This window comes from Numida meleagris, chromosome 1 (genome assembly GCF_002078875.1).
Source record: "Numida meleagris isolate 19003 breed g44 Domestic line chromosome 1, NumMel1.0, whole genome shotgun sequence".
Lineage (NCBI taxonomy): Eukaryota > Metazoa > Chordata > Aves > Galliformes > Numididae > Numida > Numida meleagris.
The window spans coordinates 140,915,166-140,932,769 of record NC_034409.1 but is presented as its reverse complement, the minus strand read 5'-3'; the positions used below and the strand labels follow the sequence as shown (position 1 = coordinate 140,932,769).

General features: G+C 36.0%; 1 protein-coding gene across 2 annotated transcripts in view; it reads right to left on the bottom strand.

The window, feature by feature from the left end:
* The window catches only part of FGF14 (fibroblast growth factor 14), a 400,171-nt gene that overhangs the window by 126,045 nt on the left and 256,522 nt on the right, over positions 1-17,604 (bottom strand). Inside the window, exon 1 of one of the 2 annotated variants that reach the window (XM_021415889.1) lies at positions 17,362-17,554. The exons of the other annotated variant lie outside the window; for it this stretch is intronic. Within the exon in view, the coding sequence (XP_021271564.1) occupies positions 17,362-17,554 (193 nt within the window). Of the gene's footprint in view, positions 1-17,361; positions 17,555-17,604 lie in introns of those variants that run through there. 2 annotated transcript variants of the gene reach the window in all.

Sequence of the window (17,604 nt, the reverse complement as noted above, 5' to 3'; positions counted from 1 at the left end):
ATTTAAAATGTTCAATATTGTTATTTTAAGATTAAATTGACTTATAATTTGAATTTAAAAGTTACTTCAAAACTAGAAAAAATAATAAAAAACTGGAAAATGTCTGTCTGAAATCAAAAGGCTTAGTCCAGATTGCTTTTAGGTTCTCTTAATACTCCCACAAGCTTGTCTTTGAAAACTCTTTTGTTGCTATGAGTTCTAGCTGCCAGAAGATTCCCAGGCAGATCCTCAACACAGGAGATCAGCATCACTCTCACTTTACAGATAATTAAGCAGAAGTACAAAGAGGATGGATGATTTGTCCAAAATGGCAATAAAAATAAGGCTTTCTGCACCTTAGTCAAGGATATAGAAGCCCCTATACAAAAGGGTATACAAAAAGATGTACAATGACCGGAAAATTTACAATTAAGGATAGACAGAAACCACAATTTACAAGCATATCAGAGACCAATAACTATCCTGAGTTTACATTAAACTGAATGTGTTTATTTGTATAATATAACAGTAATAATCCCACCATTTAGGAAAATGTAAGGATTTTAATAGAGCAACTTCAAATAGCGGAGTGGAGGCAAGGGGAAAAAGCTTGTCACTGTTAATAAAATAAATGGATGTCAGCAAAAATACGCATCATTTATCAGAAGCTTTCTATCTGTGTAGCAGAATGACAGCTTATGAAGTCTTCTCTCAGCGCTTTAGTATCTACTGATGAATGCAACTGGAAGGAGAATAAATTACACCCTCATCAACAGTTTCCAGACAATTCTAAATAAAATAATCTGCTTTCAAATTATATTTTGGGCAATTCATGCTAACTACTGGATATGTGTGGTTCAGAAAAGATAATTTCTCAGTGGAATTATCCCCTTTGAAAACTCACAAAAGCATTTTTGTGGCAGTGTTTGTGTATTGGAAACAGGCCTAAGACTTCTCGCAATCTTCTGAGACAATTAAAGCTGAACTAAATTGGAAATCAATATGAAGATTACCTTATATAGTGTTAGGACACCAACAAAGGTCTAAAATATTGAAGTGTTCAGAATCTCTTAAATAACTAAATGCCTTGAGTTTCTTCCACAAAAAATGTCTGTTCTCTATTAGTGTTAAATGAAGATAAATGTTAGTGATAAGAGCTAAAATTAAGATAATCTGCTTGTTCCACCATAAAGCACTCCTTCTTCATTAGAAGTCATTCTTCTCTGTGAGGGAAAAGTCCTTTTTTCTCTTAATCTCCAGAGAACTGAGGACTCTGCGAAACAGAGCTACTACCCCAATTGCAAGGGAAATTCCACCCCAGCAGCTCAGGCTCACACTCTACCAGGGAGCCTGCCCAAGAGCTTTCAAGAGCTTGGTCTTGAGACCTGTAGTATTTTCATGGGTCTAACCTCTATTTAGGCAACCTCCTTCTACAGTAGACTTTGGAAGTAGAGTCATTAAGGTTTCTAGTCTAGCATATATCTGATCTAGTCCTCCAAGGCTCCCTTCACAAACAGTGAAGCCATTTGCTTCAAAATGTCACCCTATAAATAATTTTTTCTTTCATTCACAGCATGACAGTCCAAATATGAACCTGCAAGACGGTCAAGTATTGCTGTCTACATAGGAAACATGTCTGATTTGGCTGAATCTCATAGGAAACTTCATGGCCACCAACCTATGATGGGTTGGAAAGCATACTGGAACTTCAGTGGAATGAAAATATCCCAGAAAAAGTATTCTGATTAATGTTAAATGACCGCAACAAATAATCCATGAAGTAATAGATGACTACCTTGAAACTTCTCTGACAAATGTGAGTCAATACAATCAATGTCAAAACCCTCTGAAATGCTATCATGAAAGCAGAACTTTTTCAAAGAAGTGCTGTGTTAAACAGAAAACTATTTCCTCCTAGGGAAAGCAGGAAAATGTCTGTACTCAGTAATTCTGGTTCTCTCCAAAGCGCTTAAGATGACTGTCTGTGGGGATAGCAGAAGTCTGAAGAAACACATGGGAATAGTAAACATTTCACTAAAGATATACCTGAAGGGGAACAGACCCTCAGTATTCCAGAAGAATAATTACTTCCATGATCCTGAATAGATATTTTTCTTACATAGTCCCTTGAAAAACAATTTGATGTGATCCTTCAAAAGCAATAAGCAGACTGCATAAACATTTAGCACCCTATCACAGTGTACAACAGTGCCACAGGCATTCAGCTCATCCAGGGAAAAACAATACCTGAGTTACTTGCACAAGAATAACCAGCAATCTGGCAGTAAGTATTCCCAGTGGAGATACAGGTTAAAGCCTTTTTGTCTGAACCAAAGTGCAAAGGAAGTTAAACTTGAAACTTCTATGTAGAAAGAGGAGTGATCTAGCCACAGAGCTGTTTGATACACCCTGGTGATCAACAAAAAAATTCTCCAGCCTCAAGACACTTTTCCAACAAAAAGTTTTAACAAAACTGTTCTGTTCTGATGGAAGCCTGGAATTTATCCAAACCTGACAGAAGAGTAAAGCTGTTTCAGATAAAATAAAAAGATCAGTCCAACGAGCATGATCAGAAGGACAGAAAAAATAGTAGCTAAACTGTTTTGGAAGAAGGACTACTGAAAACACAAATTTCTCTCTATTAACGTGCCCCCAAATATTTCATTAATTGTCTTCTCCTTCCCCTCATAATATACGATCCTAAATAATTTTAATTTAAAAAAAATGCAATTATAGTTACAAACATTAAGAACAAAACAAAATGTAATTAAACATAGCACAACAGAAGATCACTTGACTAAGTCACAAAATTAATTACCTAGATTTTCTGAAGTATCTCTTACAGAGACTCTTCAGAGTTGTAGCGGGGCAGAATTTCACCTCTGCTATCATAGCAGTAGCTAATCTCAGATTTTACATGCACACAGACACACCATTCCACTCTCTTCAGCAAAGGTGAAGCCTACTATCACAGTCCTCAATTAAATGTAAAGCTGCTAAACTACGTACCGTACTTCGCTGTTTCTGCTTCCTTACAATGACTGCAATGATGACTAATGTTTTGAACTTATACAGCTCTTGATGTTAAAGGTAGTTTGTTGCTGTACTTCAACATCTGAAGTTTAGCATGCTTCCCTATATTTGATAGAAAAAGTCCTCTAAGAATATATGCTAGATGACCAATGAGGTGTATTGAAATCTGTCTGAATGCTGAGCATGGTTCATTTTAAAATCCATTCGATAAAACTTCCACCAAGAGAATGATTTTAGTTATATGTTAAATGAAGTCTAATTTCTTATGAAACAAATAATAGCTTAATCAATGTCACTTAGAAAAAAGTAAAATGCAATTCAAATGAAAACCTCCAGTACTTATTTGCAACAGACTACAGTTTAAACAAACCATAGATACATTTTGGTATATTTAAAGTGAACGTCAACTTAAAAGAAGACATGTTTTTGATTCAGCTTTAAAAAACGTAGAAAGATAAGTGTCTCCTGCGTTGGTTTTACCCTTTGGAAACACAAAATTACCTTTTTTAGAGCTGTAGATGTTTCTATTCTTCTTTTTAAATTGTGAAATAAGTGACCTTTTATCTGCAAGATTACTGGGAAAGATGCATTTGTTATAACCGTTCCTCTAAAATAACTAATTTGTAAAATTAGTACTAAGGTCATTCAGGCTTCTCAAAAAGAAGAACACAAACACTCCCAGAAATATTATCTTTTTCCCTCCTCAAAGTACAAATTACAGAAAATAAGTAACACAGTGTACAGCTTTGACTGTCACTCACTCCGTCTTATGCAGCTTGCATGGCTTCCCTGCTCAGGACTAGCCAGGAAGTCTACCACAACAGGGCTATTCTCTCAACATACTCTCATTTTCCTCTCATCAACTTGCACCATCACCTACCTACCCTCTGCCAGAGCTTTCTCCCTTGGAATATCACATTGTAATGCAGACAGCGTGAAGCTACTAAGGACCACCAATAATGAAGTATAGTATACTTTCATTATCAGTTAGGTGCACTTGGAAATAGGAGATCAAGGAAGGAAAAAAATCTGGAAATGGACAGATTGATGAAAAATGAAAGCAACAGGTGATTATGGGATTTTAGGTAGTGTCATATATCTCATCTCAGGTGAAATTCCACTAAGCTCCTTCTATGCACTTAGCAAATGAGATCAAATTAACAGCATGGACCATTTCGAGGATGTATTAGCAATTTTACCAGTTCATTGCTCACTGGTACATTTCAGCAGTAGTGTAGAAAGGGGTCAGGTGCAGAGGTTATAAAAGACTGGGTCATAAACATCCTGAGCATTAGCAACAATGAAGTTTGTGATATTAAAGCTATACTGTTAAAATCTACAAATGCAAAGAAGGCCAGAAGGACATCAGAATCATCAGCAATTAATGCACATAAATATGCTTTTTCTCCAAAGTGCTAAATGCACTTCTTCCTTATCAAAAGTCTGTTCATGTATATACTACTGCCAGGGTTACTTCTAATGTGCAGTAATTGGTCTCAAAGTCTCATTTGCTAAGTATAGCGACAGAATGAAAAGTAAATTCTTCAATTCAAGGTAGCAAAATTAAAATCTCAGTCTAAAAAATACACGTAGCTACTGTACCTATGGAAATCAAGGAAATTGATTCAACATGTCTGATTTTATTTACCAAAATCTACATAAACTTTAGTTAGTGTCAGCAGCAGCTTTCTACCTTACAGACCCAGAACCAACTTATTGTAATTTATTTTGCCTTTACAGAACTGAAATTTTAATAGTAGAAAGTGTAAGAAAAATAAACTCAGTGATATACACTGAGTATAGAGTAATAAGCCCACAGTTCAGAGCTGTTGCAGAGAATTTCCAGCACTGCTCATCATTAAATGCCTCTCCACTCATAGCGAAGCCTGACTTTGCTGCCAGCTCCACTCCACTGACCAAAATTACATAATTGCCATTAAGTACTGTATCACAAACAAACTATTATTCCCCTTGGTTATGTTTTCACACATGAAATTGTAGGAGCATAGCAGATAAGAGGCATTAAAGAACTAGTAAAATAAAAGTTAAAGCTTGACTTTTTCATGTTACGGTACTTTTTCAGTAAGTTTTATATACCTACCGTAGTTTTTTAGATGGAATGAAATAGGTATACTCATTTTATTCTTTTCTCTTGGGTAATCATGTATCTTACCAATATGGTTAAACAGTCCTGCCCAGAAAGGATGTGCATATCAAATGTGACTGGAATCACTGTTCTGACAAAATAGAAAATACAGCATGCTTAGCAATGTGAAATCCTCCAAAACTAAATGTTGGTTTGTTTCACCAGATGACAGCTTTGTTTAATAAATTGTTTATACTCCTACTACTCTGATTTCCAAGCTGCAGCTTTTAGGCAGCCAGCACAGTTCCAAAGCACTGTTATGTTCTACAGTTAGGAGCTGCATCTTAAGCAAACCACAAACCACTTCTCTATTTTTGGGTTGTTGGGTTTTTTTTGAGTGGTCTCAAAGCGTAGGTACAAGGTAGCATACCTTCCAGCAATTTAATCCTTGTCACAGCAGAGCCAAGAACAATTATGGCCTCATCTACATCAGAGAAATAGCCATATCCTTCTTTTCAAGAGTTCAAGTGATTAGGGAAGCAACATCTCCACCACATATACTTGCCACAGCTATACAGAGGAGCAACCCTAACATCTAATATCATAGCTGGTCTGCATGTGTTATGTATCGTAGTTGCATTCTGCTTCTAGGAGAGTCAAAACAACTTCTCTCCCTTCCAACACTTTTGGCATTTAATTTGCAGACAGTTACCCAAGTATAATTGGCATATAAACACTATGGTATCTGCCCAGAGAGGTTGTAGATTCCCCCTTCCCTGGAAGCATTCAAGGCCAGGCTGGATGGGGCTTTGAGCAACCTGGTCTAGAGGGAGGTTGGAACTAGATGATCTCAGGTCCCTTCCAACCCAAACCAGTCTCTGATTCTATGATATGATAAGTGAACAGCAGCTCAATACCTCATGGCTAGTCTTCCTTCAGTTTTACATATACATCACTGAAGGTTGACAAAATAAATCCTTGTAACTCTGTACTGAGTATTGCCATGTCTGTTTAACTATGTTTACTTTCCAAAGCACCTCTGCTGAAATTTAAAGGAAAAATCTGTGGCAAGTTGTTTTCAGAGCTATAGAATTCATATTTCTCCTTCTCCTTTTGGAATGCAAATAGGAAAATTTGTATCTTGCTCCAAATACAGGGTCTGAATGACCCCAATAAAGAAAATTAATTCAATCTTCTCCCTTCTGCTGAAACGGGAGCTTAGATACCAGAAAACAAACGGACAAACCAACAATATTCAAAATGAGTTCACCAACCGACTACCTAACAGTTGTTCAAAAAACATGGAACAAGTGAAGAGAGAAGAATCAATGTAACAAACCACACACTCCAAATGCAGAAAGTCTGATTTCATCCAGTACTCAAAAAACCAAGGTCCAGTCCATGATGAAAATTTTCTCCCGAAGCTTAGCAAAGAATACAAGACCAAAATAGCCTATTTCAATAGTTGTCCCCTAAAGACACTTTTCAGTTTCTGTGGTGCTAGGCAATAGAGTCCAAAATTGTGTAATTTTCATGTTACTTTAAGGAAAAAAAAAAAAAAAAAAAAAAAAAGCCTTCACTGGAATTAAAATTCAACTTTATAATCAAATGAAGGCATTCAGGACTCACTGAGCTGTCAACAAATTAGAGCCACTGTGTGAGACATTGCTGATACTATGGCAGAAGTGAAGAAACATTTTTTCACCTCCTACACATCTATGACATATCTCTAAAAAAGAACACTGTATGCCACAATCTTTTGGACTCAGAAGGAGAGTTGTGCCATTAGTGCTCTGGTGTCACAGCTGCACTGCTTTAGGAATAAAACAGCATATACCAAAACTGTTTGCATGTGATAGCAGAAGCCTATCTGGAAATCAACTGGAACTGACACCATTTTATGAACATAAACGGTTACACCATCAAAAAGTAGCTGTATCTTATTTAAAAAAATGCATGCTAATAAATAGAAAACAAATACTGTATATATGTGAAGTCTCATCTGTAGTCTTCCTTGTCATCTTTTTTTATGATTAATAGCAACAAAAATACCTAAGAAGAAACAAAACTTTTTTGCTGCTTTAGGTTCTGAAAGTTGCTGGTTTCCCTGCTGTAATTAGGAACTGAAGTTAATCACAGCAGTGACATGAGTAAGAAGCCTAAATTCAAAAATAACTGCTCCAGACAATCCCAATTGTGTCCTAGATGAATACTAATATCAGGAGATAAATAATTATGAAAAATAAAACTTTCTCTTTACAACTTCACTTAATCTCTACATACTTGCTTAGACGCATTTAACTTACCCTTTCCACACAATCAGTGTTGCTTAATTTACTTAAAGTTTAGCTAAAATTGCAGTGAGTGCTGTTGGAATAGCAGCATTAGTAATTTACTAGCATTTTCAAAATTAACTAGCAATGCATTGCCCCTTTAACTACTCATACTCCATCCTTTTACTACTTAAGTATTCAGTAGAAAAGAGTAGAAAACAGCCTTATCTTACACATATATAGCCATACTATACTTAAAACAAATGCCAACCATGAAAAACAAAATACACTATCTGAAGTTAGTAATGAGCAAAAAAACCCCACAGTTAAGAATCTTTTCAGGTAAACATTCTATTTTTTAAGATCAGATGCATTGTGTTGCTGATGCATGTGCCACTGGGGCTGCTGAAATCCTGGTTTTGTTAATTGTTATTGGAATTCTGCAAGGAAATTGAGCTTTAGTACATCAGATCCCAAATTAATGACTGTTTATCTACAACAAACATAGAATAGAATCTGCCAGGTGATATCCAATGAACTAGCAAACAACCTTAATAAGCCATCAGAAATGTTTGCTTATGCTACCGGTTCATTTCAAACGTTATATCTGCAACACGAAACCTTGATAAGCAGATATGACAGATAGATTGAACTGTATTGAGTATGATAAAGATATTTTATATTTATAGAGCATTATGTTCTAATTTCACAAAGATTTCCAGAATCATGTGCATTACATCAAAAGATCTGTTTTTAGAGTAGTAACATCACAACCTCACAGTTGTTTAACACATACAAGCTACTTAGACAACAGAATTTGCTGAATAAATTTACATCGAAAAGAGGACTAAAATGCTAATTCTCTTACTTGTACACAAATTGCAGTTTGGGGTCATTTGATCTCTAGAGCTAGAATTTAAAATTCTTTATCTGCTTTTTCTTAAAAATTGCCAGTAAAAATCATTATACAAGCTCTGTGGAAATGGGCCTCTCACTTGTTTCAGCACAATTGTATGGACCCTGGAGTTAGAATGATGCTTTGTTCGTTCTTGTTAGGAAACTAAAATGTAAGTAGAAGCCATAATGGAGTGGGATTTACCAATCTAATGCCTAGAAGACTTGAGCTGCAAAGGAACCTCCTCACAAATCCATTTTCAGAGAGAAAATAGGAAGAAAAAAGAGATTCTCAGAAACCAGACTGTTTATCTTAGCAAGCCAAAACTATGCTAGTAATGAAGGCTTCATTTTTTAATATTTATTAAAGAGGTATAAATCATCTGTGCACCAGACTGAAGATTGAGATAAACATTTTATTAAGAAAACAATTTGCTCGGTAGTGAGGACTGCTGCTGATGTATATGACTGGCAATAATTTTGAAGTTAGTTCCTTAGGTGGAACATATATACTTTCAAATTATTAAAATACACACACCAGCTAAGTTAAAGAACTCGTATTAGAAACAAAAAAAGGCTTGCATTTCTTCAGACTACTTTCATTGTCAGGGATGATTCTCTCAATTTTTTCAACCTGACGAACAGTTTTCTACATAAAAATTACTAAAGCATCCTGTGTTACATTATGGTTAGTCCCATTTCTTGACAAAGTCATGATCCAAGATAACTGAAAAGATCATGGGAAGGAATTAATAGCAGGAGTATTCCATTATTAATTTTTTGTGCATCCCCAAACATGTGAAGGGAAAGACAGACATACATAAGTCTTCATCCTGTAATCATACAAGCAAAAGCCTAGGGTAAAGCATGTGTAACGGACTAATGCCATAAGAACAACTCCAGGTACAAGCCTGATCAGAGTCAAGCTAGACAAGGCTTGCAATGGACATGAAGAGCCTAGTTAAAATCCAGGAAAACCATCTTGCCATGCAAACCTCTTATATACAAAGATTCCATGGCTGATGGAACCTTATCTCTGTTGGCTTAAATACCACAATTTAAAATGTTCTTCAGAACAAAATATTACACATTTCATGTGTGTTTGCTCTGATTACATAGCAAGAAAAGGGAAAGAAAGAAATAGAGCAATGAAGTTCAAGAGTTCATTTATTTTGTAGTCACTGGAATACAGATTACAGTGGTAAAAAAAACTCATCGGAATTTTGTATAAAGAGATACAAAGTACTAATTAAGGTTGAGGAATTCAAGTCTCAGTTATACATAAACTATGCAGATGAAAATTAGAGAAGCATCTGTTTCAGCTGGGATACTGACAATGCATAAAGCAGTTAAGTGTGCAAATAACTAAATGCTCAGTAAACATTGCAAGATTTTGGAAAGGCTATGAACTACAATCTGTGAATTACAGAATTTAGGTTACAAGAAAGAATCACTGGAGAAGAATCCTGCTTCATCACATTTATGCATATATCAAGTCATTAGAAAGCTATTCTTAAGCAGAAAATGAAAAATCATAGATTAAAACAAACAAACAAACACACAAATACCAAATGTATTTAGCCTCTAACAAACAGACTAGCCTTTTTGAACTACCAATAAAATTCATACACAAAATTAAGTTTGCTGTCATGCGTTAGAAATTTTTCAAAGAAAATGTAAGTATCATACTAAAATACACTTATTGTGGGTGAGGTACTATTTTACTATAGAATATGCTTTTCAAGAAAAGCACTAACATAGTATAGGTACTATAGATATATAATGATTACACACACAAACATACAGTAACATACAAACCAAAAATATATTATTTATTATCAAAGAAGTCTGAAACAAATATTTCTATTTCAAAAACATTTTCATTCATACTACAGAAAATCCAATACAACTACAATAAAAGCTTAGCATTTTTGGTAAAAAAAAAAATACTGGTAATTAAAAACGTTAATCAGTACAATGCTCTCGAAGTGCACATTCTCATCCAAACCTAACTATAAATATCTATGCTATGTAACTTCACTAAAGGAGACCTTGGCAGCAGCTCCTACTTCTAGGTTCATCGTTCTGTAAGAATCTCCACTGTGATGAAATCTGCTGACCTTTTCTTAAGTCAGTCTAACCTATTTCCTTGCAGAGAGACTTCAAAATCAGTAGCAAAAACACCCTGAGGCTTGTAAAGTCCCTTGTCACTGGGACATGAAATTCTATTCAGGTTTACTTACACAATGAACATTAAAAATGTGGGCTAGTTAAAAAAAATAATAATTACTTTCTTTATCTCATTTGCATTTAAAAAACCCCCAATACTTAAAATATTCTAGCAACCAAAAATATATGTTTTGTGGAGCCAGGCTTTGCAGTTCCAAAGAAGAACTACTCATTGGCTACATTTGGAAATTACAAAGCTTTGTAATGTAAATGATAGTTAAGTACTTAAAAAGATTTTTTAAAACTTTTTTTTTTAATTTAAATTACCTTGTACAGAGAGAAAGATTTCTCTTGTGTTCCATAACATAGAAATATTCCTACATGGAACAAAGTACTTGATGATATCTAGAAAAACATTGAGTTACATCATTTAGTTATGTCAATTAGTGCTCATCAGCAGTCCAAACCTGTGCTGTAAAAGCAAAGTAACTCCAGTGCCATTCAAAATGTCTCCATCTGGGCAAGGGGTTAGAAGAAAGAGCATGTATTTAATTAAATAATTTAGTTACATCCTAGAGATTAGCCTTTATCCTACAGAAATGATATACTTCAAATTCCCATTCCAGTCACTTTGTCCACTTTCATCTACATAAATCTTACTTAAATGAACAGTGTAATTTTTATTAGCTTGTATTCATCATTTTATGGTGAGCAGCAACTGAAACAACCTTGCATACTGAAAACCTTGAGGTAACAAACTTTCTCTATGTTTTTCATCTTAGTACATACATTTAAAATTTATACAAACCTTTTATCATTTATTTTTTTTCAATTTTGTGTTAGCCTTTCTTTGGAACAGCAAAGTTCTCAGTTTTCTTTGTGTATTTATTTATTTATTTACTGAAACATAAATTTAATGTCACCTATTTAAAGGTATGCTGGAATCGTAGTGTGTTTGTAACACAGAATCAGAGTTTGAGTTCTGGACTTGACTACCTGTTTGCCTCTTTCTCCAGGAAGGTATTATTAAATCCAGACACCAAAAGCAGATTCTTTCTTAGCACCAGGAAGAGGTATGTTCCTTCATTTTCATTCCCAGAAAAAAAAAAAATACACTGTAAGATTAAAACCTCATCATGTCAAGGTGATCCTCTGATTTATATAATTGAAACGCAAAAGTAAATGTGCAGAAATATTATGGTCTACAATGCAATGAAATCAGGTTGCTGACTTTAGGTCTCAGTAGAGAAATTCAGAGCTTTACTAATTTTCTCTTTTTTTTCAACCATCAAATCCAGTATCATCTATTCTTTCCATTTTCACACCACTCAGACTGTGGTGGAATGTAAGATCTGATTAAGCACTAATAACTTGTGAGAAGAAAAACATACCAGTTTCAAAGACTTTCAGAAAAAGCTGATACCACAACAAGAATAAATGGAATTGGGGTATATCTTCCCACATATCACTAACTGTCTACTATTTGCCAAAGATAAAATGAGCTTACATACAACCAAGCAACATAGGCTTCTGTACGCTCTCAAAAAAAATGAGCATCTAATCTCACTCTTCTGCGTATATTCAAGTTCCTAAGTTCCGCTTGGAATCTAAAGAAAAATAATAGCAAAATTTTCGGCAGTAAACATTTTATTTAGCTTCATATTTCAGTTTATTTCTGATATTCATAAGCTACTGACTTGAAAATTCATTATTCAAAATAATTTTTAAGCAATCATTTTTAGTTTGATTCAAATGAACACTTAAATATCTTGAAAAAACAGGACTTCCTCTAATTGATTATGTCTTTTAAATACAGCACAGAAACCTTACCTCATCTATAATGTTTCCATCATGACATTATCATGAGTCAGAAACTGCCTATCCCAAAATGTCCCTTAATACCTCCATTAACCAGATAACTTATTTCTATAATGCACAAGTTTAACAGGTATGATAACTGATACACTTTACAAAGAAAGATTGCTACCTGTGGATCAGAACTCTCTGAACTTTGGAGATCCAGAAAGATCACACAAGAACAAAGAGTTAATTTGCAAATAAATTGTTAAATCAGCAATTACAAACCGAAAAGAGTGAAAAACAATGACTGTTTATAGGAAAGCTGAAATTTTGTTTTCTCCAGTTTTATATATACCCCAGATATGCAAAATTCTTGAGGTAAGTAAACAAGGAGAAATGTTTATCAAGAAAAGAAAAACAAACTACAAGAACAAAAATACACTGTACTTTACAGATGAAACAAGCAAGGAATTCAGGCCCAAATAGCTATGATTTCAAAGAAATCTTAACATGCAACCACTGCCAAACAGACTATTTAGAAAACATATAATGAAACACCTCCTACTCTGTGAAATTGTCTGATTTCTACTTTTAGCATAATAATTTAAGATATACGTTTTTCTACCTTACATAGATAAGAGATATTCTGATATAACAGTGGTTTCAGCACTATATGTAGGTTAAAGACCCACAAAATTCTCCCGTCACCATTTGAGATATTCCTAACAATCAATGGTCCCCAAAATTTTTACCATTTTAAAGTTCTATTTCCCAACTCTTTCTCAAAAGCTTATCTTTCTTCACTTCTAGAGCCACCATGATCAGTTCACTATAAGAGAATTACAGTCCGGCCATTACTATATTTCCTTTTAAAGCCTCTGTTAGCAAGCACAGGGTCTATGTGAAATACTGAATGCATGGGAAAAAATCTTGACACTCTGTCTAGGAAACTACAAAATATGAATTTAAAAACAAGTTTTAAATATGCTTAGAATATTTCATGTGAGAAATGACACATTTGTACATTATCAATTAGTGATGATCATGCAATCCTTCAAATAGATTGGCAGTAAAGAAAAAAAAAACAATTATATTCTACGTATATACTGATAAGCCTAGGTCTGTAATTCCAAAAGGGTTGGGGGTTCATCAATCTCATTAGAATAAAAATATTTAAGAATCAATGACACCAGTTAAAGGCCCAGCAAAAAAACACATGCATTTTCTAGGTCATAGACAATGCTGCGGGCATCAGGGAACTGCCAGAATAATTAACTCTGGATACAGTCACACAAGAAAGCTAAGCTACAGGTTTTGGTCCAGTGAAACTTCAGCCAAGCCAGATCATCCAACAACTGGAGTCAAATGATTGAAATTATGTGCACTTTGCTGAGTTTCAAGAAATTAGGGATCTCCACATGCATGCACAAATCTCCTTTTCATTCCACATGGGGAAGAACTAAAAAGTTCTTCAGATTCTATGTAAATGGAGAATTATTTTACATCTGAGATTACGGACCATTCCCACATCTGCCTCAAGACATCAGTTGATATTCTCAGGAATCTTTCAAAAATGCTTTCTTTGGAGATGCAATAAAATCTAATCAGTGCATTTTATGAACATGTTCCCTGGGTCTCTCTTGCCCATAAATATTAATAAATATTAGTATAAAAAATTAGAGGCCAAGTCATTCAATTTATATACACTCTGTATGTATAAATTTAGAAGTCTAAATGTGGTATTAACACAGAGAAACAATAAACATTACCCTTGGTTTTTAATTCATTTAAATGTTGCATATTTTCCAATAAAAAAATCTCAAGAGACTTAATTAAGCAAATGACATTTTTTTCAGATGAGCAAAGAAGCTACATTTGTAGATGAAAATATAGGCTAAGAAGTTAGAATTTGCAGTAGAGATAAGCATACATTTTTAATCTCTGTGCACTGTAGTAGCAAGAGGTAAAGTACTAACTTTTGTTTTTTTCTCATTAATGGTCAGTCCCAGGTTATATAAGGTTGTTTCCCATAACAACCCTACATCTCGTCTGTCAAATATCCCATTTGTGATTATATTAACATAAATTGGGAAATAAATAGAACTGAACAATCTCTAATCGAGGAGCAGATGATTTATAATTGATTGATGTCTGGCATCAGTTTCAAGCAAGATCTTGGCTTCATGGCTACCTGGAAAGTAATGACAGTGATTTCTTCATCAGATGACAAGTAGAATCAAATGAAGATGAAATAAATTTGAAATATCATAATACTAAACAATACAATCAAAGCTGCCTGGTGAATGAAAGTGGTTTCATTCAGTCATTAGCTTACCAGATAAGTCCTCCGCAGAAATCACTTTGATTGTCAGTCAAATTCATTAATCAAGTTTTAGAAAAGCTGTTTATAACTCCCATTGCATCTATCAGTAGAGCCAATATGTAAGCTAATACAAATATTACCCTTTACCCTGAGTGAGCTTCTGGATCTATCTTTAATACTACCTTTCCTAAATGTTAGTCTCTCTAAACCTATTTCTGTTGGTATTTTACTTTGTCCCTGAAGGACAGATCATGAATAAAAAGTCAGTCACCATGACACAAAAAAAACCTGCACTCAGTTAGGGATACATAAGATTTTAGCACATCATGTGGTTTTCATAACTTGATTTGTACACAAATAAATCACACCCAGGAAGAGTATTAATGAGCATTTTTAAGAAGAGTTTAAAAACAAAGTGTATTTTCAAAAGTTTGCTAACATCTCAATAAGTGTGCATACATTGTGTATAAATAGAAACAAAAGAAAACGTGTATTTTGAATTTTAAAAGCAGCATCACTGGTTTTTGCTGCCTGATTATTTCAAAAACATTTATTTTTCATGTGTAAGTACTTTACCAAGTAAGCACTTCATTCTATGAGCCTAGCTTTTGCTGATATATGTAACAAATACTTCATGTGTTCTTCTGCACTTCCACTGAATTGTAGGAAGAAGCTACGGACTGCCTGTCACATCTCGGTGAGCTCATTTTCCACAATGCTCTCGTGACACCTTGTATATCATCTACATAAGGTCTATTTGTCAAAATTCCATTGTGCCTTTCTGACAACAGATGTTTTGAAAGGCACCCTGTTTTGCTTGGCAAAGACTTATTTGAATGGGTTTGACAGTAAATTTCAGTGAAGAATTCAGCAATCATTGTTTAGGTAAACTAAATTGACTTCTGTTTGATTGTTTCTGCAGCTTCCCTTCTAAATAACACACAGCTCTGAATCCACAGGTACTCCAAATATCACACTATGTGTCGTGAACATACAAAGTCAAAAGCGTGATAGCATTTTTTCAATAGGAATACTAGGATGAGCAGTAATTCCAAGACTTTAACATAAACAAATGAGCAAACATTGTGATGTTTCCATCTGAGCGATTCTTAGAGGAAATACACTCACAGGTTTGACACTACGGGCTTTACAACTGAATACTCCCTGTTCTGATCATTCATTTTGAAATCATCTGTATCAGTGGTATGGGTTACAGGTAAAACACGTACTAATCCAATTCTCTTATGCAAGCATGACACAAGGTGTCTTATGGAAAAGGAATGAATGAAAAAAATGAGTTTTGAAGTCCATTGTAAGCTCTATCCTACCTGAGAAAATTTTTGTCATTTCAGTGCTGCGAGGCAGTCATCACTTCCTCAAACAACAACACAGCCAAACACGCAGCTTTCCACCAAATAAGACTGAACAGGTGGTCTAGAACAGTTGTTCAGTTAGGAATTTCTCTTTCTAAACTTATTTTCATGAATAAATATCACACATATAAATTCACCATTATAAACCAAGTACTTCAGTCTTCTTATTAAGCTCATACACCGACTGCCTAAAAATAAACCAGCAAAGATTTTGCCACTGACATGCAGGGATGGTGATAACTCATCAGCCCAGTGTCACTGCTCTATCTAAAAAAGGCAAGATTAGAATGTATTAGAAGTTACGAGGAATAGTTCCTAAGTAATAAAGCTGTGTGAAAAAAAAAAGGATTAATTTGATCAATTGATGATATTTCAAATATGAAGCATGGGAAAAAAAAGCACACGAGAGATCGATCAGGGTAGATCGTTAATTACGCTTCTTAGAATTATCTTCCAACCCAACCTGTAGAGGTGATTTAGTATACATACCAAACTACAACACATGGTGGCATTCTTTAATATCTGTGAGTACAGCTTCTATTTGACCGCTGACCGCATTATCCATGTTTTGCGTTACACTTAAGATTTTCACCCTTCGTGACACAATCCTTTTGATTTAAAACTACTTGTTTCCCGAGGACGAGTACAAAATAAGTCACCACCAGTTCTGAACACTGTTGAATATGGAGTTGAGTATCACAAAATAAGAACGACCACGGAAGCAGTCACGTTGTCACTGAACTCCTTTTATTTCTAGGGTCCTGACACAATGTACTGCCAAAATGCAGTCGGCGTGCTACCAGTTTTAGCCACCCTGGACTTGTTGACTACTTGTGGCCCATGCGGGAGAAAAACTGCCAAATTTCCTCATCTACACTGATAGGCCCTAAATGGGGAAGAACAGTTGGAAGGCAGACATATAGAGAGGGATGCAAGCACGGGCTCCCAAAGCTGCCAACTATGGCATATTTCTTACTTTGGTAATTCGGAAGTTACTGTTTCTTGCTGCTCATGGCAGCATGGAGCGGGCACTGTGTAGCACGGCTACAGACTGCGTGGAAAAACCAAGCAGGCAGCTTATCAAAGGGACTCATTAGCGACGGCTCCGTCAGGTTGCCATTCCAGACACCGGACGCTTGGAAAGCTCTACGTGCTGCGTACTATGTGTCCTCAAAAACACACCAAAAGAAAGAAAAGGGGGAAAAAAGGGTAGAGGGAGAAGTGATGATATGGGTGCGACCAAGTGTAACTCGCTACACCGCACTGTCACCTTGCCGAGGGAAGTCCCCGAGCCCCGGCTCCCCCAGCCACAACGCGAACCCCGGGAGGGGCTGAGCGGGGCGGCGGCGGCTCGCCCCGCCCGGGAAGTTGGTGGCCACAGGTTGCCCGCTCCCGCCCGCCCCCCGGGTGGGCCCGGCCACAGGCACGCACCTTGGCGCCGCAACCGCCGCTTCTTGAGCCCGAAGATGCGGACCTTGGAGAAAATGTCCACCAGGTTGCCGTTGCAGAGCCCGCGGTTCTTGCTGGGGCTGTTCCGCCTCCTGCTGGCCGAGGGCCGGTCCCAGTGCTGCTCCCTCGCCTGCCGCTTCTGGCGGATCAAGCCGCTGGCGATGGCCGCTGCCATGGCTGCTCGCCGGCTCGCCCACGCCGGCCGGCGCCGCGACGGGCAGGGGG